This window comes from Carassius gibelio, chromosome A6 (genome assembly GCF_023724105.1).
Source record: "Carassius gibelio isolate Cgi1373 ecotype wild population from Czech Republic chromosome A6, carGib1.2-hapl.c, whole genome shotgun sequence".
Classification (NCBI taxonomy): domain Eukaryota; kingdom Metazoa; phylum Chordata; class Actinopteri; order Cypriniformes; family Cyprinidae; genus Carassius; species Carassius gibelio.
The window spans coordinates 4,419,927-4,443,194 of NC_068376.1; the positions used below are offsets into that span (position 1 = coordinate 4,419,927).

At 44.0% G+C, this 23,268-nt stretch overlaps 1 protein-coding gene across 5 annotated transcripts in view; it reads left to right on the forward strand.

The window, feature by feature from the left end:
• LOC128015306 (RNA binding protein fox-1 homolog 2) overlaps positions 1–23,268 on the forward strand; it is a 26,444-nt gene continuing 3,176 nt past the window's right edge. Inside the window, exons 1-10 of one of the 5 annotated variants that reach the window (XM_052599029.1) lie at positions 3–1,199; positions 10,946–11,113; positions 11,331–11,486; positions 11,746–11,799; positions 14,788–14,880; positions 19,851–19,938; positions 20,025–20,081; positions 20,486–20,642; positions 21,103–21,145; positions 21,444–21,486. In XM_052599029.1, the coding sequence (XP_052454989.1) occupies positions 993–1,199; positions 10,946–11,113; positions 11,331–11,486; positions 11,746–11,799; positions 14,788–14,880; positions 19,851–19,938; positions 20,025–20,081; positions 20,486–20,642; positions 21,103–21,145; positions 21,444–21,470 (1,050 nt within the window). In that variant the 5' untranslated portion in view covers positions 3–992 and the 3' untranslated portion in view covers positions 21,471–21,486. Of the gene's footprint in view, positions 1,200–5,543; positions 5,694–10,945; positions 11,114–11,330; positions 11,487–11,745; positions 11,800–14,787; positions 14,881–19,850; positions 19,939–20,024; positions 20,082–20,485; positions 20,643–21,102; positions 21,146–21,443; positions 21,487–23,268 lie in introns of those variants that run through there. The other 4 variants (XM_052599026.1, XM_052599027.1, XM_052599028.1 and 1 more) reach the window with 4 other exon arrangements.

Genomic DNA, 23,268 nt, shown 5'->3' on the forward strand with positions numbered 1-23,268 from the left:
CGTGGCCGCCAGATGTCGCGCGCACGCCACAGACGCGCCTCGGTGTCACGTTCCACCGCGAATCCAGCAGGAACACACCGAACCGCGCAGGAACCGCATAATCAATCATAATCAATCATAATCAATAACTGTGCGCGAGCTCTGATCATCTGCTCGGATCGACACGTCAGTATGAGCGGATCCAGCACACTCGGGCGTCCAGCTCCTAAAGACGCGTCTGGTTTTCTCCGAACGGAACGCTAATTATCGGCTCGTTACATGTTGGCGTTTCCCGGTGTAGCATCGCGGGTTCAAGCAAAGAAAAAACGCCGAGAGTATAAAAATACACATCTAGTCAGACGCATCTCGTCCCCGTGTTAAACGCTTAAAGCGCTTCGTGTTCAACCGGGGAAAACGGGAAACTGCAGCAAGAATAAAGCAGCGAGAGCGCGAGGAAACCGGAGAGGAGGGGCGCGTGTGCGCGTGCGTTTCCTCTCCGCCGCAAGAATCCATAGAGAGAGAGAGAGAGAGAGAGAAGAAAGGAAAGCAAAGCAAAGCAGCAGCAGCTCCACGCCACTCCTTTGTTTTAGGAATCTCTTGAATCTGTCGAAGGACTGGAATGATGCATCGCGTTTCTCTCGCCGTTTTCTGCGACGCCTGTTTTTAAAGGCGAACTTGACGGTTTTGTGTTTTATTTGGTGGAAGAGCGTTTGAGATCCGAGACCTTCAGACGCATTACGCGTTTCCTTCGCGTTCGTCCTCCACGCGCTACACTCGGTCTCCCACCGTTTTCCGTTCCGCTCCGAAGCTCGTTTGTGTTTCTGCTCGGGTTCGAGTCTGTTGTTCGCGCCCAGGCCTCAGATACTCGCTACTCTTCAAAGGCCTTTATGCGGCACGCGCGCGTCACATTGTAACGGGTTTCCACGCGTCAGACGAGCGTCGGTTCTGATCCTCTGCAGAACTCCTCGTCTTCGTTATTCGCTCTTCATACGCAACATCTGCGGCCCTCTTCAATGTTAATGTCGACCGACGTCGCATCTGTGATGCTGCCCGTGAGCCACGGGATCCTGGAGCACGACCGGGATCTGGACTCCGGTTCGGCGGCGGCTCGGGGGATGAAGCGCGGGGATCCGGAGCCGGAGGGCGGCTTGGCGGCGGGGGAGTCCGACGGGGCTGAATGCAAACGAGCGCGGATGGACGGTACCGAGGACACCGGACAGGTAAGCGTTAAAACCACCATTCTATATGACGCTTGTGACGCTGGGGGCTCTCGGGTCTGATCGTGACCCGGAGAACGTTACATGAGCGGGTTCAACTTCTCTCTTTCTCTCCCGCTGCTGCTAAATGTTTCTGAATCATGAACCAATCTCCTCTCCATCCTGCGGTACTTTTCCATCCTCCTCCTCCTCCACGAGCACCTCTGCTCCGATCCTCACCCTCTGTGATCTCATCCCTCACTTCAGCTCTTCTCCCTCTCTCTCTCTCTCTCTCTCTCTCTCTCTCTCTCTCTATCTGTTCATTCTCCAGTAAGTCATCTAAAGTGCTTCATGGACTCTAATGGCTCACGGTTTCTTTTTAACTGCTCCATGATGGCTTTAGACCAGCAGATGTGTGTGTGTGTGTGTGTGTGTGTGTGTGTGTTCTCGCTGGTGCAGTCCAAAAAAGGTATTGATGTTCTGGAGAGAGTCTGGAAATAGCCTGCAGCAGGGCTGGGATGAGTGGGGGCCGCGGGAATCAAACCATGCATTTCTGAAGAGCAGAGACGGAGCAAATGAAAGGATTGAAGTGTGTGTGAACACACGCGTCTGAAAGAGAGGAATACTGGCTCCCTGCTTCAGCGTTTCTGCTTCAGTTCATGCTACGCTATTTTTATATTTGTTGTGAATCAAACATCATTGGTCAGAGAGTGCAGGAACTCATTGAGCTGAGGTGCTCTGTTCACTCCTCTAGCGACAGTGGTTTAAATCACATCAGTCCTCACACACACACACACACACACACACACACAGAAGAGGATTTGCTGTATCACTGACAGTAAAGAGGCTTTTTGTTGTGCTAAAGAGATCTACACTTGTTTCAGAGTGGCATTAGTCTCTGATCTCTCATTTATCCTGACGTGCGCTGCTGGGAGGGGGGTCACACACACACACACACACACACACACTGATTGGAGATTTGGAGATAAGCCTTTGCATTTTGACATCAGGCTCAGATCTGTGGTTGTTGAATATCCTCGGTCGGGTCACTCATGTTCTCATCACGCTGTACCGTGCCCTACTTACCCCACGTCTCCAGTAATTACCCTTATGAGATTGCACACACATGTTACCATGGCAACTTTGAACTTTGACCCCTGAGCAGAGCAGTAAAATGGGGGTGTGATGGTGATTGCGGTAGACAATAGAGCGAGCGCACGTGTCTCTCTGGTTTGTGTCAGAACCGGAGCACATTACTGGTGTCGAGCGATGGTGAGGAGGTGCACAGAGATAGAGAGAGAGAGAGAGAGAGAGAGAGAGAGAGCGAGCAGGAGCTGTGTGTGTTGTGTTGTGATGGTCTCTCAGTGTGTTGGTGTATCTTCATCTCTGCTCTTTGTTTTGCTGTGTTCAGAGACAGGATCTTCACACAAGCGTGGCATTAATGCAGGAGCGAGTTTCCTTCAGATGTCTGTCGTTATAAAAGCTCGATATAAAAAGACGCTCCCTCCAGCTGTAGTGCTGAGAATGCAGTTTTTCCCGAGTGTGTGTGTGTGTGTGTGTCTCGAGTTTATTCCCTTCAGAGCATTTGCTTCAGTGTCCTTCTGAAAGAGCTTCATTTCTTTGAGTGTGTTGAGCAATGTGTTTTTCATTTTCTTGGTCTTAGTTTTTTCACTACCTCATGAGTCTCCCTCTCACACACACACACACACACACACACACGACTGATGTCAGGACGCCAGACCTCCATCTTAAATGCGTTCTGCAGTAACACACTTTCTCCTCCTCCTCCTTCAGCTCCATCTGTTCAGGTTCTTCTTCTTCTTCTTTAACAGGAAGTTACAGGTCAGAGAGATTGAAGGAATCATAGTTTCCGCTCTTAGAAGATCTGTGCTTCCAGTGAGACACTGCTCTGTCTGTGTGTGTGTGTGTGTGTGTGTGTGTGTGTGTGTGTGTGTGTGTCTCTCTCTCTCTGTATATGTTTGTGTGTGTGTGTCTCTCTCTCTCTCTCTCTGTGTGTGTGTGTGTGTCTCTCTCTCTCTGTGTGTGTGTGTGTGTCTCTCTCTCTCTGTGTGTGTGTGTGTGTGTGTGTGTGTGTCTCTCTCTCTCTCTGTATATGTTTGTGTGTGTGTGTCTCTCTCTCTCTCTCTCTGTGTGTGTGTGTGTGTTGGCGGTCCTGAAGGAGACGAGGCACATGACGGGGAGGCGGAGGGCTCCTCAGTGACTCATTGTCTCTCTTGTCTGTTTCTCACACACATGTTCTCCAGATGTTTCTCTCTGTATTTAGTGCTGGTCTGAGCTGCTCCTCAGATTTCAGCAGAACACACACTCACACACACACCTTCAGTCTGTCAAACACACATCCAGCTCCTATTTCACCCCAAACCCAAGAGAATGACGCTGTGTTCTGAACACTGGCCATCACTTCAAGTTTTTAGGACCATGAAGGTTTTTCCATTTGTGTGACATGAAGAAACAGATAAAGCATCTGCTAAATTAATAAGTGTGAATATAAGTAAAAATACAAAGATTTAATTGTAAAGTTCAACTGTGTTGACAGATTTTAACATACACAGTCTTTAATTTACTAATCCTGGGCTGATTTATTCCAGTAATGTCTTGTTTTGTTACATCACCGTTATTAATAATAATGCAGAAGAAGCTCTGAAGTATTACTGAAAGAGTGATCATAAACCCTGCATGACTCTGTGGATCGGGTTTGTTTCTTGTGAAGTGTGAACACACCACTGCAGATGAGACCAGTGTGATGACTGTAGTGTGCACTGCTGAGTGTTCCCTCAGAAGACTGCAGGAGGCTCGGAGAGAGTGTTCTCAACAGTGTGCTGCTCTTCTTCTTGCTTTAATGTGTAGACAATAGCTGGGCTTGACCCCTGACGGACCACCGCTAATCTGATTACACACCAATCAACCCTGGAGCCCAATTAATGCTCCGACACAAACACATGTGAAGGCAATCCCATAATGCACTGCTCTTAAGCTCAGTCAAAATAAACCAGGATAGCAGATGAAGCGGGAGGAATATAAGAATATAAGATTTCGTATTAAATGGCTTTAAATGATTTCTTCTGTTGTCCTCATCTCTGGGTTCAGATAAGAGCTGCATGTTCTGTGTTCTCTGTATCTCGAGAGCAAACGATGGAGCGGCGTCAGGCTGGACTCTGGGTTCTGACCGTGGCTGAGATGCTTCAGTGGTGTCCGGTCTCCTCTGAGGTCACCAGGCCGTGTGGTGCTTCTCTCTGTCCAGTAATTGAGGTTTAATTAAAGTCTTCATTATTCTCAGACCTGCTGCTTCAGTGTTCTGGATTGCTCGGGTGATAATGAATGTAAATGTGAGCGTGAATCTTATTCTGGCGTCACACAGACGCGCTGATGTCCACTCGAGGAGGTCACCGGTCACTCAGCGCTCTTTCTGTACATCAGACCTCCAGGATTCTCCAGAACACACCAAAGCGTCCTGTGCATCACATTTAATAACTCTTCCACACCAGTATAACACTAGATCTGCGAATAAATCTGAGTATTGTTAAGAATCTGTTACACTGAGAGGAACACACACACGAGGAGTGTTTAGATTAGCAGCATAGATTACAGCAGCTGTACAGAGTGTGTGTGTGTGTGTGTGTGTGTGTGTGTGTTCAGTTGGTGTAGTTAATCTCACTCTTTATCTTCTCTTTCTCTCTGTAATCCCTCCATCCGTCTCTCTATCCACTTATCAGCAGCGTTTGACTGAGCTTCACATCTGCTCTGTGTTCAGGTTTAGCGCACAATTTAATGTCTGTAAATATCATTATTTGTAATATATCAGAATCGTATGGTATTTTCTTATGATGAAGGCTGTTGAACGTTCTAGGATTTGAAGATTAAATTGAAGTAAATGGAATATTATGCTGATGATTTTCGTCCTGAGAACGTGAAATTCCTTTTGCTGTGATTTGACATGTGTAAACTTGCTCCGGGAACGCTAGTTTAGCTGGCTAATCGCTAACTAACACAGAAGAAATGAGTATTTTCAGTTTTTAGATTTTTAATCAGGCAACAAAAAAAATCAAGAAAGAATTAAGAAATTTAGTTTGTTTTCAGAATAAGTGCAGAGAGAGAGAGAGAGAGAGAGAGAGGGAGAACGAGTGAGAGATATTAGAGGAGAGATAGAAGAGCTGGAGACACAGAGAGAGAGAGAGAGAGAGAGAGAGAGAGAGAGAGAGAGGGAGGGAGAACGAGTGAGTGATATAAGAGGAGAGATAGAAGAGCTGAACACACGAGAGAGAGAGCAAGGGAACGAGGGAGCGAGCGAGGGAGAGAGAGAGAGAGACACAGAGAGAGGGAGGGAGCAAGCGAGAGTGAGAGAGAGATACAGGAGGGCAGCGAGCGAGCGAGCGAGGGAGATCCTGAAGTGTGTGAGTGTGTCAGGAGCTCGTCTGAAGACAGGAAGTGCTGCTGTGTCTGTCTCTCGCTGCGGTGTTCAGGAGGATGATGGGAGTCTGTTACCCTCCTGTGCGGCCGGTGAGTCTTCAATCATTCATGTTTCTGTGTTTCCTGCATGGACACATCCAGCCTGATGCACTGGTGCACGTGTGTGTGTGTGTGTGTCAGAGTGTGTGTGAGAGAGAGAGCGCAAGCATAAGTAAACCCCATTCTGCTAAATGCATAAATGTTATTTTAGAAATAATAGAATATGCAGCTGCAGACGACACCTTCAGTGTGTGTGTGTGTGTATGTATGTGTGTGTCAGTGTGTGTGTGTGTGTCAGAGTGTGTGTGTGTGTGTGTGTGTGTCAGAGTGTGTGTTTGTGTGTGTCAGAGTGTGTGTGTGTGTGTGTGTCAGTGTGTGTGTGTGTGTGTCAGAGTGTGTGTGTGTGTGAGTGTTTCAGAGTGTGTGTTTGTGTGTGTCAGTGTGTGTGTGAAGCAGGTTCCTCTGAGCGTGCTGAGGCTGAGGTGAGGAGGCTCTGGTGTGTCTCCAGCTGTCTCTCTTGACTGAAGGCACCAGGTGTTCTCGAGCAGTTGTTCTTCATCTGTCTGTCTGTCTTCACATCTGTCTCACACACACACACACACACACGCGCGGCGTCAGGATTAACGTGCTGCGATACAAGTCAGTCTTTTATTAGTCCAAAGCTGTCTGTCTTGTACCGTGGAATCTGTCTCTCTCTCCTGCTGTTTCCCGAGGGCTCGAGCAGCTGTTTTCTCCGGGTTTTCCTTTAACAGCAGGAATGGGATTGGGATGAGGGGGGAGGGGTGGGGAAATAGATTTGTGAAGGTGAAAGTGAGGAGAAGAGACAGAGACTAGCTGAAGTATGCTGAACCCCTGCAGCGAGGGAGAGACTCTTACCTGTCCTCATGATTCACGCTCCGCTGCGCTGGTCCTGCAGAGGAATAGAGCTCTGCATTCACCCTGAAACACACACACACACACACACACACACCCCTACATGAGGACAGATCGTGTTGTTTTTACATGACGTTCACAGAAACCCTAAGATAGCTTGCGTCTCTATGAATGTTTGTGTAGCCTGTGCATGATCTCAGGTGACCGCACACAGAAGACACAGGACGAGTTGATCTTGAACATGAGAGTAAAGAAGATGCTAGAGATGCCCCAGTGCTGATACTGAGAGCTGATTTTATTACACATCACTGCTCTTACTGTACACACGTCTCAGACACTCATCACCTCCACACGTGAGGCTTTAATGACATCAACACACAGGCGATTCATGCCGAGCACAGTATAAACCGTGAGCTGGAACAGAGACGTCAGTCATGCTGTTGTTTGCTTTTCTTGGGTTGGTTCCTGGGTGTGAGAGTTCAGCGCTGACGCTGCGCTGGAGAACAGTCTCTGGTTCTGCTCCGAGACTGATGAGTTTGTGTGTTTAGAGCAATAGAGCAGTCGTCTTTCTAAACTAGATCAACTCGTTTCTGAAGAAGACACATGTGTGAGAGAAATACACACACACACACACCGAGTGAATGTTTGTCTCTCAAACATCAGTGTTTGCAGCGCTTTATTTAGACCCATGAACCTTTGGACCCATGCTGGGCGCTGCTGGACTCTGATTGGTCGGGGCAGAAGGAACAGGCACACCCCCTGAAGAGAGAGAAGCCTGAGGTCAGGTTACAGCTGACCAATCAGCAGCGGCTGTGGGCGTGTCCAGTGTGTGTGACGCTGCTGACCGAGAGCGGAGTGTGACCCGTCCGCTCACCCAGCAGCCGTCATGCAAGACTCTGTAACACAGTATTATGTATTTAGTGTATCCTCCTGAGACCCAGAAAAAAGATGATTTGTGAATTTTAGCATTTTATTTCATGTCATTGCATAGTTTAGAGCATGAGGGGAAAAAATGGAAATATATATAATATATATATATTTTTTTTTATGACATACTTTAAGGATGATAATAAAAATATATAACAATGATTTGACAGTTTTGATTTATGCTATATGTGTAAAAATTCCCATAAACTGGGTTTCCCATTAAACACAGCACATCTATACACTGTATCTAATTTACATATTATTGTGCTGTTGGGACAGCATGTTTAAATAAAGTCTTATCATAATGGGAGTAATAATTGGCCAGATTTTCATAATAATATTTAATATTTCATAAGAATATTGATATTTATTTTCCTTTTCAATTATGTCTCCCAAAATGCATAATAAAATGCTTTTAGTCCTGGTGTCCTCTACAGTGGACATGTTTGAAATGATGTCCTGTTTCATAACAGGAAGTTATATTTGGATATTCCTGAGATGTTGCTTTATGACAAACAATTTGAACATGATTCAGATTTAAGTGACAATTACACAATCATAGTTCTATAATAGGGTTGGCGTCCTATTTCAGTCTTCAGAAAGGAAATGAAATATAGCCTCACGATGGGAGGATAAAAAAATATTTCAATACTTTTTCTCGCAATTATATGGTTGGGTAAGTATAGGCTGTATCTTATTTGGGGCATTAGAGAGCCGCTATTGAAACCGGGTTTGAATTGCACTCTCTCATTTTACTTTCACTTTCATGATTCGCGATCACAAGGACTCGGCAGGGAGCGCAGTACTTACATTTATTTGACAACACAACACCACAAGTGCTGTTCTGCGCAAAACATGCAAAATATAATCATCAGTGGCTTGTCCGTGAACAGTGGCTCTGTGTAGTAAATGCTGCTCCATGTGAAAGATTAAATATCACGTGTGGTTTATTATTATTATTTGCCAAAATTTCTTATTTTCATTCAAGTTTGTATTCAGTGTTTGTATTTAATTTTACTTAGCTTTATTTCAAATAATGAAAACCATTTTTAACAGTTTTAGTTAACAATATTAACAGGTCTGAGGGGATAAAAACTGTTCGTTAGGATCATGTTTCTGCAATTAAAGGTGGTGCCATAAAGGCGCTTTAAATCAGTCTGAAAAAGATATTTGAAAAATATTCTAAGTATGTTTTAATGTAGCACTATTGAGTGATGTGATCCCTCGCTGAATGATTCTCCTGTAACGTCTGTGATCGCTACAGTAGACGGGCGACCCGTGGCACAGCTGCACGTTAGACAGATGCTAGCTGACCCGTAACTAAAGCTGCCCTCGCTCGGCTGAACACACACTCCTCTCTCCGACTGACGATCACAGAGATATGGATTAATAAGGCCTCTAGTGCAACTGAAGGGAATCGCTTCAGTCTTTGATTCTGTGAGACGCATCGCTGTCATGAGAATCAATAAACTACGGTCCATGCAGTGTGAGGTTAGTACAAGACCGATCACGCTTCACTGCGTCGTGCAGAAGTGACCGCGCCAGTGTGAGTCAACATAACATCTGAGACTCCAGCACTTCAGTCTGAATGAACAGCTGATTCATAATGATTGAGGAAGTGGAAATGACAAGTATTGAGAGGATACTGCTGATAAATTCTGAAATGTAGCTCATTAATGTTCCTGTGGTTAACGGGAAGATCTCAGAGCTATAAATACCAGACTGTGTCTCTCTCTCTCTCTCTCTCTGTTCTCATCCTGCTGCCATGTAGGGAAGAGATGCTGGAGGAGGAATGCACACTTGACAGAACAGTGTCTTCCCCTCTCTCTCTCTCTCTCTCTCTCTCTCTCTCTCTCTCTCGCTCTCTCTCTCTCTCACTCTCTCTCTCTCTCTCAGAAGCGAGGGATGACTCTCTTCAGTCTGTTTCTCTCTGCAGAGATGTGACGTGTGTTTCTCAGATCACTGGTTCTCAGAGTCTTATCAATGGCTGAATCTCACGAAAAAACATTTCACCACAAAATAAAATGATTATTTTATATATATCTTTTTGCATGAAGAAAATGAAGCCTTTTTTAACTTTTAAGCACATCCTGGTAGACTATTCTAAAATAGAAAAGTGTGAAGTGAAATTCAGCCAAGTATAGTGACCCATACTCAGAATTTGTGCTCTGCATTTAACCCATCCGAAGTGCACACACACAGAGCAGTGAACACACACACACACACACACACACACACACACACTGTGAGCACACACACGGAGCAGTGGGCATCATGTATGTTGCGGCGCCCGGGGAGCAGTTGGGGGTTTGATGCCTTGCTCAAGGGCACCTAATTCATGATATTGAAGGTGGAGAGAGAACTGTACATGCTTCACCCTACCTACCTACAATTCCTGCCGGCCCGAGACTAGAACTCACAACCCTTCGATTGGGAGTCCAACCCTCTAACCATTAGGCCACGACTTCCCTATTCTGCTTTTGACCGCTGATGCCGGTATCTTGGAAAGCAGAGGGACGATTTTTTTTATTTTAATATTTAAGAAATTTTAAGTCATTTGACAATGGAAATAAATGTGTTAAATAAACAGTTTAAATGACAGAGTATTTTTCACAAATAAATACGTTTAATAAAAATATAATTAAAAAGTAAACCCTGTCACTAACAGGGCACTCAGTATTCTGGGAAGTTTGTGTTCATTGGGAATCATATTTTTCAAATAAAGCCATGGTACGTGCTGACGGCAAACGAGAAAGTATTATAATGTTTGCCTTTTTATGACTAGCAGAAAAACTTCGGCCGATGCATTAATTACAAAAAAATGCCAAATATAGGCCGATATATACCAATCAACCAATGTTTGTTCTATTAAAAAAACTAACTTCCTTTACTGCAACACAAGAATAACATGGATTGTATTTGTTATATTGTCTCAATGTGAGTTTTTTATTTTTTTATTGGTATAAACTGTGAGTGCATAATGGAACAATGTTAAAAAAAGAGACCATTTACTTCATGCCACATGTAATGTTTTCCTTGTGAAAAATAATTTCTGCATGTGCTGTTGGATTCACTCAAAGCGCAGTAATCAGTCACGCTTTCCCCGTCCTCAGGATCATGTTTTGTAGCTGATGTGGGATCTGTGATCAGAAACTCTTAGCTAGCTTCTTCTGCGTGTCATCTGCTGTGCTAGCTTATGTGTCTAAATTATGCAGGAGGACCTCATTAATATTGAACAGCTGCCTGAGTCCACTTGTCACCAGAAAGAGAGAAATGTAATATCTCTGGCTTTTAGTGGCGTCATCTGTGAGAGGAATGCATTACCGTCTCTCTCTCTCTCTCTCCCCCTCTCTCGCTCCATTCCAGTTGATTTCACTTTTCCTCTGTTCTCACTCGGATGGCGGTCGCTCTGTTAAGTGAGCTGTGTTTCTTTCCTCCGCCGTCTCTCTCTCTCTGGATCTCGGGTCGATTAACCCTGCTCTGTGTCTGTCTCTGATCTGCAGGGTTCACAGGACACGATGGGAGCTGTGGAGGGTGTCGGGGCTCCGTTCTCCTCCTTCCCTCCTCCTCCACCTCCTCCTCCTCAGAACGGCCTGGCGCTGGAGTTTGGGGGCCAAACGGAGGCCCCTGCAGGGGTCAGCAGCACCCCCTCCTCTAACCCCAGCGCTCAAGTAAGTGCTAAAGCTCCTCGAGCAGATGGTGACATCTGAGCACTCGCACCGTTTGAGCAGCTGGAACAACAAACGTGTTGAACGACTTCCTGTCGCTCAGTCTTTGGTCTTGGTGGCCCCGCATGAATCATCTCAAACGCCTGTGATTTTTGTCTTCACTCGTGTGATTTTGTGGAGTGGTGAGACCCGTCTCTCTCTCTCTCTCTCTCTCTCTCAGATGTCAGACAGCTCTACTCAGGCAGAACTTCAGATGGTTGCTTACAATCCTTCGGTCAGCAGTGATTCCTCCGAGGCTAAAGGGACCCCGAAGCGGCTCCATGTTTCCAACATCCCCTTCCGCTTCAGAGACCCAGACCTGCGGCAGATGTTCGGGGTACTACAGACTTCATAGGCTTCAGGGTTTACTCCTCAGATGATTTTAGACTCAACATGATGTGTTTAAGGGCCAGTTCTGCCCCCTGGTGCCCGAGAGTGTAACCGCATGTTAAAGTGATTGTTGTAAATGCAGCTCTTCTTTTATATTGAGCAGTTTGTAGGCATTACGCAAACAGCTGTGGGTTTGTTTGTGTTGAGCATTCTCTCTCTCTCTCTCTCTCTCTCTCTCTCTCTCTCTCTCTCTTTGTGTGTTTTAGCAATTTGGAAAGATTCTGGATGTGGAGATCATTTTCAATGAGAGGGGCTCAAAGGTAAGGAACCGTTTTAAAATCATGCATTTGAATATGATCTGATTACATGTTGTTATTACACTAAAGTAACAAAGAACTGTAATTCTGTGTGACGGCAGATGTTTAAAATAAAGCTCTGAGTGTCTGCTAACATCAAGAAATTCTGGACAACAAAACCAGTCATAAGGGTCCATTTTTGGACATTTAAATTTAAAAATCATAATAAATCATTTCTCCATTGATGTATATGTTTTTAGAAAAAAATATAAATATTGAGAAAATCCTCTTTTAAAGTTGTTCAAATTAAGTTCTTAGCAATGTATATTACTAATCAAACATTAGGTTTTGATACATTTACGGTAAGAAATGTACAAAATATCTTCATGGAACATGATCCTTACTTAATATCCTAATGATTTTTGTCATAAAAGAGAAATGTATAATTGTGACTAGGGCTGGGTACTGAACTTCGATGCCTTTATGGTATCGAACGAAAAACTTTGATACTATGAGTATCGAAAAATTATTTATCTTTCGGTGCCAAATTTCGGTTCCAAAAGCCAAGCGGCCGTGTCTTTTTTTTATTTTTTTATTTTTCTTTTGCCAAGCGGCTGTGTCTGTATGAGCTTGTAGCATACGTGCATCATGTAAGGACCTAAATTCGCCGTGAATGGCTGTCGACCACCATGTGACTTGACGGGGAGGATTTTTGAAGATACTCGTAGTCACACAACACAAGTGTAGCTGTTTTTTCTCAAAACGTTTGCGTTTTACAATGTCAAAAAGGTCTAAAGTGTGGCTACACTTTATAAAAGTGGATGCCGAGTCAGCAAAGTGCAACATATGTGATAATAATAATAATAATAATAATAAGTTTTATTTATATAGCGCCTTTCCAGAGCTCAAGGACACGTTACAATAAACAAACAACAATAAAGGCAATTGACAAAGAGAGCAGACAGAACAACAATAGTAAGTGAGAATTGGGGAGATGGGGGCAGCAACCAGCAGAGAGAGAGGAAGAAAAAAACACACTAAGAACTATAGCACTCAGAAAATAGGTGTGTTTTGAGCATGGATTTGAATTCAAAGATAGTGTTAACAAAACGGAGAGATGGGGCGAGAGAGTTCCACATTTTGGGCGATGCCGAGGGACAACGAGAAGGCTGGAATCAGCGGATCGTAAAGAGTGAGTTGGGGTGTAAAGGAGAAGCAGGTTACAGAGGTAGGGGGGAGCAAGGCCATGCAGAGACTTAAAGGGGGGGTGAAATGCTATTTCATGCATACTGAGTTTTTTACACTGTTAAAGAGTTGGATTCCCATGATAAACATGGACAAAGTTTCAAAAATTAAGTTGTACGTTTGAAGGAGTATTTCTTTTCCAAAAATACTCCTTCCGGTTTGTCACAAGTTTCGGAAAGTTTTTTTCGAGTATGGCTCTGTGTGACGTTAGATGGAGCGGAATTTCCTTATATGGGTCCTGAGGCACTTCTGCCGGAAGAGCGCGCTCCCGTATAGCAGAGCACTGAGAGCACAACAGACTTCACTGATCAGAGCGAGAGCGTCACCAAATGTCACAAAAGGAGTGTGTTTTTGGTTGCCAGGGCAAGACAACCCTGCACAGATTACCAAAAGAGAAACAGCATTAAGGGATCAGTGGATGCTGAGAATGCTCAGAACGCGCGCGAATTGTTTAAAACGCTTGAATCAGCAATATTTAGAAACGAGTGCAAACGATCAGCTACGATCCGTTTCACCCCTTCAAGCGAGTGAACAACGCGAATCAAGTTAGGAATTTTACATCACTGTTCACGACAGCCCATCAGACTGGAAAACACAATAGCCCCGGGACGTGGAGCTCTGCACCTCAGATCGATCCAGTTTGTGAAATACTGGTTTCGTTAAACAAAATAAATTATTATTTTAAACGATTGACTCAAAAGAATCATCGGTTCACTAATTGGATCATGAACTTGTATTACCGAGCCAAAGATTATCTATTATTGAACATCTCGAATGAATAAAGACTTCAAGTTCATCTGTAAAGCACATGAAGCTATCGTTTGAGTTTATAAACTTCAATTTCATGCATGATTTGTATGGATCTGATAACTCAATGCAAAGTGTGAGTTCTAGAGGATTGTTTGTGTCTTGATGAGCATGTATCCCTCACTAGGAGTCGCTAAATGAACAGCTGCTTTTTTTTTTTTTTTACGGAGGATCAGTTGCCATATTGGTTAAAATCCCCAAACTGTTTAATTAAATATTAAATTAATAAATGACATCAAAACAGGGGCGTTTGTGTTATGATGTGGTGGGCTGCTGTGGGCCAGAAAGTCCAGGGCCACTTTTTGGTCCCAGTCCGCCCCTGAATGGCACACCCCTATCCAAAAAGCACAACCATTTGTATTAATAATGTTATCCTGAGTGTGAAGTGTTACCAGAATTTGTTTTATAAAAGGTGAAAAATAAAAGTTTTGTGTTGATGTTGAAATGGATTTTAAAACATATGGTATCGAAAAAAAGTATCGTTAGGGACCAGTATCGAAACTGAGGTATCGAAATTGGCACCGGATCGAAAGATTTTGAACAATACCCAGCCCTAATTGTGACTCATACAGTGTATTGTTGTCTGTTTTTACAAATACACACCTGTGATTCTGATGACTGCGTCTGTGCTGCAGGGACACTGATCATTAAATGTGACACGTGTTTATTCCGGCTTTTCTAAAGTCATGTGATGTTGTTCTGTGACTGAACTGAAATTAAAGACAGACACTTGCTTCATTTCTGAATGAATACAACATGGTGTTGCAGATGATTTTGAATATGAACCGGCTTCTTCAAACTAATTTAATCTAGAATCCTCGTAGTATCCCTGGAACATTTGTCATCAGCTTTCTGCTAAACATCTGTGTTCTGGGATCGTTTGGGGGTGAACGGTTCCTGTAAGCTGGATGTGTTTGGGGGTCCGATGCTTCATGTGTGTCTCTCTCTGTCGTGGTCCAGGGTTTTGGTTTTGTGACGTTTGAGACCAGTGCAGATGCAGAGAAAGCACGAGAGCGTCTCCACGGGACCATCGTGGAGGGACGGAAGATCGAGGTGAGTCTCTTTGTGTCCCTTTCACACCTTTACTGACCGAACGTGTGCTGAACGGCTTCTGTGTGTGCTGCATCATGGGAAGTGTGTGTGTGTGTGTGTGTGTGAGCTTAGCAATGCATGGTGCATCTCCACCGCAGTCCACTTTAGATTCTGTGAGGTGTTGTCTGTTTCTCGGCTGTTTTTGGATTGGAGTGTTGGTTATTAACAGCATGTGATAGTTCATCATTGATCTGTTTTGTACGGAGCATGCTCACAGTTAGCCAATCACATGCGTGCGTTTGATGCTGTCTCTGTTTCTTCTGGTTTGAATGGCTTTTTTGTTAATGATACATTTGCTCTGATTCTCCCGATACACGAGGACTGATGATTCGGAATGCTTTCACAACTTTGGTGTTGTATCTTTATGGCATTTGTGTGCATTCTGTGAGAAAGCGGCTCACTTTCAGATGCTTGTGTACTCCTTGTTTTCAGTGCATTTGTAGATTGATCTGTGACTCTGGGAGACGAGGAGAAGCGTGTGTGTGTGTGTGTGTGTGGACGAGCGCTGCATGGAGCCGTGTGTGTGTGTGTGTGGCAGTGCTGGTTTCTGGGTGTTTTAGGTCTTGAACTCCTGCATGACCTCAGAGACGCTGTCTGTGTTTGTCTCTCATAGACGGCGGATCACTTTTGGTTTTTTTTCATTCTTTTTTTGTGTTTGGGTCACTTCAGACTATAATCCCAAGTGAAGTGACTATTATTTCTAAATGAATCAGGAAGTTTGTTTCAGGACTAAGTGTGTAGATCAGGGGTGTCAAACTCCTGATGGTCATGTTTTCTGACCGCTCGTGTTAGTCCAGCTGCGTCTCTATTACTGTGATTATAAAAGAGTACAGTAATTCCCATCCATCTCGTTTTGACCAGGTTAGGGTTAATACACCGTCAGCTGGTCATTATCATAAGAGCCACTTCAGGACAGACTCTCGGGGTTTATTCTGCTGTGATGTACATCATCACTCACTTAATAACTCAATCAGAGGCATTTATTCCACTCAGACTCAGACTTCTGTTAATGTAAACAGAAAACATATGCACTATTTTATCATTTATGTCTTGTTAATCATGACACTTATTTGTTCTTCCCCTATAGCCATGCTTCTAACAGAGCGTTCAAAAATAAAGTAAACTGGATCGCTTTTGTAGTAGTAAAGTTTTTGAAATCATATCAATGTATTATAAGAATCATTTAGCAGGGGCTTTTGTGATAAATCTATCTCATTTTACAGTGATATTTTTCATTAGACTTCCAGACTAAACTGCAGACGTGCACGTTATACTAGCTGCATGCAGTGTCTCCCACAACACGCCAGCGCTCGTGCGTTCTGCTTCAGCTCAGTGTTCGACTGCGGGGTCTGGAGTTTGGCAGCCCTGGTGTAGATGCATGATGCCTGCCCCGTGGCTCTACAGCGCCCCTGGTGTCTGTGGCTGTTAGTGCATGGAGCGCAGCATGAGTCTGGTCACTTCAGAACATCAGATTCATCAGACGCCAGGAGACGGGTTAATCTGGGCAGCAGCAGCACTTTATTACCCAATCAGATTCATTTGTTTGCTTTTTGGATGCCTTTGATTTGAATCATTTGAACAGAAGTTGAATTATCTGCCATGATATTATGATGTTGTATGTAATGACACCCTAATGTTTGTTTGTTTGTTTGTTTGTTTGTTTTCTGGAGAGCAGATCTGTGGAGAGAGCGATGCACAGTCATCAAGCTCTTCACTCATGTCTCTCTCTCTCTCTCTCTCTCTCTCTCTCTCTCTCTCTCTCTCTCTCTGGCCAGTCTGTCTGTCCAGCTCTGCACTCACTGTGTTTCCTGTCTATTGCATCACTTCCTGTCCCTGTGTCTGTTTGAGATGCCTCTGATGTCACTGTCTAGGCCCCTCCCCTGAGTGATGTCATCAGCTCAGCATGTTAGCCTCACTAACTGCTCTCTTAGACGTACTTCCACGTCGGTCACATTTTCACACCCGTGAATAGTGTGTGTGTGTGTGTTTGAGCTCCTCTAATCATCCGTCCCTTTCTCCTCCTCCTCTGTGACACAGATGAATGCGCTCCTACAGACAGATTTGATCAGCTGAAGATGTGTCTTGTTCTTGTTCTCGTGTGAATGTTCCTCTCCTCTTCTCTCTGGTTGTTCACTCATTCTTGGCATAGTTTTGTTGCTTTCTCTTTGGTTTGTTTTTCTCTTCTTGTTCATTTTCTCCTTTTCCTTTCTGTTCCCTTGACGATTTCTGTGTGTTGTTGTTGTTGTTGTCAGTCTCCACGGTAACTGCTCGCGTGTGGTCACAACGTTTCCTGGCTCATGGTAAGTTTGTGTATGTACGGCTTCATCCCTGATCAATCCACCAGCTCAACCCCTGAGATCTAGACTCAGCCCTCCCCAGCTTTACAAACTCTGCTCTCTGGCTCTTTTGCACTGATTAGCTTGTTATTTTCGGAGGAGCAGAGATGCGTTAGAGGCCTCGCGGAGACGACGGCAGCCCTCGTCCTCGTGGTGAAGTTTGGCCGAACGCATCCTCCGTCTGTTGTGCATCTCCTCGCTGAGGTCTGTCCTCACACACTGTTCATCAGAGGCATGGGGAAAGAGCTTTATCAAATCATCATCATGTGAATGTAGTCGCTCAGGACCACAGATACTGACAGATGATATTCCCTCCCTCCCCAGCGCTCGCCATCGCTCTCATGATCATTAACACATGCATCCCTCTCTCCATCCCTCCGTGTCTCTCCTGTGCTTCTCTCGTCAGGGCTGGGTGTTACGACCAGCGTCACACTAACCGCATGTGTTCCTCATTTGTCCAGTGGGTTAGTGGTGTGTAGAATAAGCATGTGCCAGTGCCTTTTCTCCGAAAGCTGAGAATGAAAAGCAGATCAGATGTTCTAACAGATGAATGATGCAGACAGAGCTAGAGTGATGTAATCAGACCGAGGTGACACGCTACTGAACACTAACTCTCTACAGTCACATCTGCGGAGGTATAATGACTGGAATAAAACAGGAACAATAACAGAAACAAGTCATGTTGATGTCTATGACATCTTAATTTCTTCATGTCATTATAGTTGCATTTAGAGCGGATATAAACATCAGATGAGAGCTGATATATATAGTAGCTGTACACAGTCAAACCAAAAATGATTCAGACACCAGATATAATTTTTACTAGTGAGTGCTGCAGGACACTTTTGTTCATTTAAGTGTGGAGAGCTAGAGAAAGTAAACTGTGATGTATTATACCCCAAACACCTTCATACAGTGGACTGTCAGTAAAACCCAACCCCTTCAGACACTTTGACCCCAGCATGTTTGGCTGAAGTGTGATGGAAATGTGTGGAAGGTGTATATTACCCAACATTAGAGCATCCTAAAAATACCTGGTATTTAATGATTAAATCTCACATTAGGAAACCACATTTGAACAACACAACTTCTTACTTATTTGAAGGCAGATATTGGATTATTGAAGGTAACATCATCATATTGTGCATCTTCATGGAGAGGTTACGATCCGCTAGCTGCGTTTAGCCTGGAGCTAACCGTGCATCCGAGCAGCTCTAGAACGAAACACACGCGGCTCTAGAACGAGTCCGGTTCATTAGCAGCAGGTCACCCAGTGTTTACTGATGCGGTCTGGAAACACTAACCCAAGGTTACACCACGTGTTGTCCAGATCTCCGTTGGCTTTAAGTCTCTCTCTAGCGATGGTCATAGCACCCGGCCCTAACACACATCTTCCATTTCATCTGTGATAGTTTTAATCACTCCATCATCTTCATCATCTTCATGCTTCCACCAGTTCAGGCCCAGATATCTGCTGACTATTGAACAGCCTATGAGCCAAAAACGCCCCTAATTACACACACACACACACACACACACACATCGAAATTGTTCCTCAGACGATATTTCTGCCCTTATATTCACGTGAGGATGAGCGACTCTAGCTTGTTTTGGTCTTTGGTTTTGGACTTTCTCTCTCTCTCTGTGTGTGTGTGTGTGTGTGTGTGTGTGTGTGTGTGTGTGTTTGCAGCGTGTGAGAGAAGCGTGTCGATGCCTGCCGGTGTTTTCCGTCTTCATGATTTCATTTATTGTGACATGTAGCATATGCATCTCTCTAACTCTCTTTCTCTCTCACCCATAAACGACGTCACTCCTCACAAGGTCTGACAACAACCAATCACAGGCTTCCTTTCATTTGATGCACTTTGGTGTACTTGTTCATGACAAACTGGATGGCTTTTTGAGTTTGATGTTTCTGATTGGGTGGATTCTTCTCTCTCTCTCTCTCTCTCTCTCTCTCTCTCTTCTCCTGTTTTTGTGGTTTCATTGAATGTCGACTGGCTCTTTTTTTCTTTCCTGCATCCCTCTGTTTCTGAACACCCCCCCCCCTTCTCTCTTGATATGTGTGTTTTTTCACGAGGGGGCGGGATTAGGCTGCAGAGTATTTGGATTTGTTCATAGGCTGCATCTGATGCTTGCTGATTGGCTGATATGCTCGTTTCTGGTTAATGAACTGTAATTGGCTGAATGTGATTTTGCTAAGAGCTGTGCACAGTGTATTGATTTTGTCATGTGTGATCTGTTTCTCTCTGTTTATCTCTCTCCTCCATGTTAGCAGTTGAATGCCCTGTTTTTCGTTTGCTTTTCCACATTGATTTCTGGATTTTTGTGTTGAATGTTTGAAAATCAGTGGGAGTTTTTTATGATGCATGAAGCAATATAAGGGGATATCAATGAGTCCACAATTTCTGCTGTAAACCTAGTTCAAAGAACTGATTATCAAATGTTACTAGATGACTGTTTAAATCTTGATTTTGGGATTGGAGTGATTTGTGAACTTCACATGTTAATCTCAGCGACTGAATGATGTTTGGATCAGAACGGCTCTGTTCTCTGTGTCTCTGATCAGATGCTCGTTCTCTCTCTGATGAACAGGTCAACAACGCTACGGCTCGAGTGATGACCAATAAGAAGATGGTTAGCCCGTATGCTAACGGAGAAGGCCTCAGCGCGCTGCCCTACGGTAGAAGCAGCTCACCTCAGTCCTCAGGTATTGTTCAGGTGTTAGTTGTTAACTGATCTGAGACTCTTCTCTCTGTTTGTCTTCAGCGGGGTGGAAGTTGAGTCCTATGATGAGTGCGATGTACACACCGGAGCTCTACGCAGGTGAGACGCTGAGCACAAACACCGTATAGAGTGCTGTCGCAGTGCATCATCACTACAGTGTGTTTAGAGATGACATGTGGTATAAACAGCACTGTAACCTGACTGTATCTGGTGCACAGCAGCTCGTCTAAGCTCGTGTGCTAGAGTTTCAGAGGAACCGTAAATGTGTTGTTTCACAAACATCCAAGAAACAACAGATGTTCTTCATCACAAAGAATTTGTTACTCTGAGTTTCTCTTTTGAAGATGAACTTGTTTTAGTCCGTATGCGTTTGTGTTTGCTGTTGCTGTTCGGTTGAGCTAATGTAGCAGAAGCTTGCTGTGTGGCGCTTCTCCGTGATTTCATCAAGTTCTGGGATTTCTAATGATTTGATGATTCATCAGCAATGGTGTCTCTGGCTGTAGTTCCAGGGTTTCCGTATCCCACCAGCGCCGCCGCAGCAGCCGCAGCATCCACCGCTGCGACCCTCAGAGGAGCGCATCACCTGCGGGGTCGAGGCCGGCCTGTGTACGGAGCGGTGCGCGCCGCGGTCCCTCAGACGGCCATACAGGCCTACCCTGGGTAACACACACGCACATACTCACACATACACACACGCAGACGCAGCAGGTGTGATTGCTGCATGACCGTGTGCTGCTTCCGCTCACATTGACACCAGCTGATGGAAATATGCAATCAGAGTCACTCCAGTGACACAAAAATGCCATTTTCCCCGCCGTGTGACCCGTTTAATGGGAAACTTTGACGTAGCTGTTCAAATGTGAATTCTGAACGGGATTAAAGTGGCATTTTTCTCCTGTTTTATGACCAAGTGCACTGCATGTGTGTGAATTAATGTTTTCACTTTCTCTTTTTTTGTGGTCTTCATCTTTCCTGCCACCCTCTTTCGTTTTGCTCTTCTCTTTGATCACCACATGGTGGCGCTCTGACCATTTTGATTTTATTTGTCAATCTTATGTTCCTTGCTCTCCCATTCTTCCTCCTTTTTCTTTTTGCTGTCATTTGTTTTTCTGTCTCTCAGTGTGGTGTACCAGGATGGGTTTTATGGAGCTACAGAACTGTATGTAAGTATGACACTTCCTGTCTCTCGGTTTCACTTCCTCTCTCTTTCCTTCTCTCTTTCCGAGTGCTTTACCGTGTGAACACTAGCCACGCAGAGCCGTTTCGTTCTGAAGACATTCTTTAAAATCTGGTTCGTTAAGTTTGTATAAAACCAATGAATCAGATGAACGGAATCAAAAGAATCACTTGATTTGTTTGGCATCAGCAGGTTCGGACGGCTCTGTGTGTGCATGTGTGTCTCAGTGTGTGTGTGTGTGTGTGTGTCCAGGTTGACGATAGCTCTCTCTGTTTTCTCTGTAGAATAGTGTTTCAGGACACTCTGGTTAGTAGCAGAATGCCTCAGGTAGGCTCACAGACGGATAGTGTGCATCTCTCCTGATTAATACTTGTGTTTGAGACTGATCGTGTGAGATTGCTGTCTCTGTTTCCCTACTAACTCACAGTAATCTGACAGGAGTGAGGGCCGGAAGGGGGAGAAAGAAGGGAGTTCGGCACATTTTCTCTTCTAAACGAATCAGAGCGCATGACAAATTTGGCAGCAGCAGAGACTCTTACTAGAGAACACGCCCCAGAACAGCAGTGGCAGGGCTGGGTGACCCTCCGACAGACCAGTTATTTGACTGATTTGACTCTTTTTTTTTTTTTTTATTATTATTATTATTATAATATAGTGTTTTTCTTCCAGGGAACTTGATTTCAAATCATTTATATGATCACGCTTCATCTTTTTCTTTCTTTCAGTAAACCACAAGACCAAAACGGTCTAACTAATATCATAAAGCATTCATTCACTTGCTCGTTTACTTGAACTGCATTGCAGTAAACACACAGAAGTATAGCGCCGCCCAGCCCTCAGCGGTAGATTATTTAAACTTCTGAGCGTGTAATTCATTTTCTGGTGCTGTTTCTCGAGCGAATGACTTCCTGCAGGTCTTTTGTTGTGCATCGCTGATATTTGAGACCATAGTTTTAAGGACTCTGGATGTTTTGGGATCTGAGTCTGTCCCCTTCCCAGAGTCCCTGTCTCTCTCTCTCTATGGCATGTTAACTCGATCTATGTTGGCATGTGATCACACTTAATTCTCTTGTAGATCTCTCGCTCACTCTCTCTGTCTTTATCTTTCTTTCTCTTTCTGTCTCTGTCTTTCTCTCTGTCTTTCTCGGTCTCTCTGTCTTTCTTTGTTTTTCTGTCTTTCTGTCTCTGTCTTTCTTGGTCTTTCTGTCTTTCTGTCTCTGTCTTTCTCTGTTTTTCTGTCTCCGTCTTTCTGTCCCTGTCTCTCTGTCTTTCTGTCTCTCTTTCTGTCTCTGTCTTTCTCTCAGTCTTTCTTTCTCTGTCTTTCTCGGCATGTTAACTCGATCTGTGTTGGCATGTGATCACACTTAATTCTCTTGTAGGTCTCTGTCTCTCTATGTCTTTCTTTGTCTTTCTCTTTCAATTTCAATTCAATTCATATTGCTTTATTGGCATGACATACAAAGGTACATATTGCCAAAGCATTGTACATAGCAGAATAGAAACAAACAAAACAAAAATACATATATATCCTTATAAATATATATATATATATATATATATATATATATATATATATATATATATATATATATATAAATATATATATATATATATATATATATATATATATATATATATATATATATACACACACATATATATCTTTCTCTTTCTGTCTCTGTCTGTCTGTCTCGGTCTTTCTTTCTCGGTCTTTCTTTCTCAGTCTTTCTGTCTCTGTCTTTGTTTTTCTGTCTGTTTTTCTGTCTCTGTCTTTCTCTGTTTTTCTGTCTCTGTCTTTCTGTCTCGGTCTTTCTGTCTCGGTCTTTCTGTCTCGGTCTTTCTGTCTCCGTCTTTCTTTCTCAGTCTTTCTGTCTCTGTCTTTGTTTTTCTGTCTGTTTTTCTGTCTCTGTCTTTCTCTGTTTTTCTGTCTCTGTCTTTCTGTCTTTTTCTGTTTTTCTGTCTCTGTCTTTCTCTGTCTTTCTGTCTTTCTTGGTCTTTCTGTCCCTGTCTTTCTCTGTTTTTCTGTCTTTCTGTCTCTTTCTTTCTGTCTTTCTCTGTTTTTCTGTCTTTCTCTGTTTTTCTGTCTTTCTGTCTCTTTCTGTCCCTGTC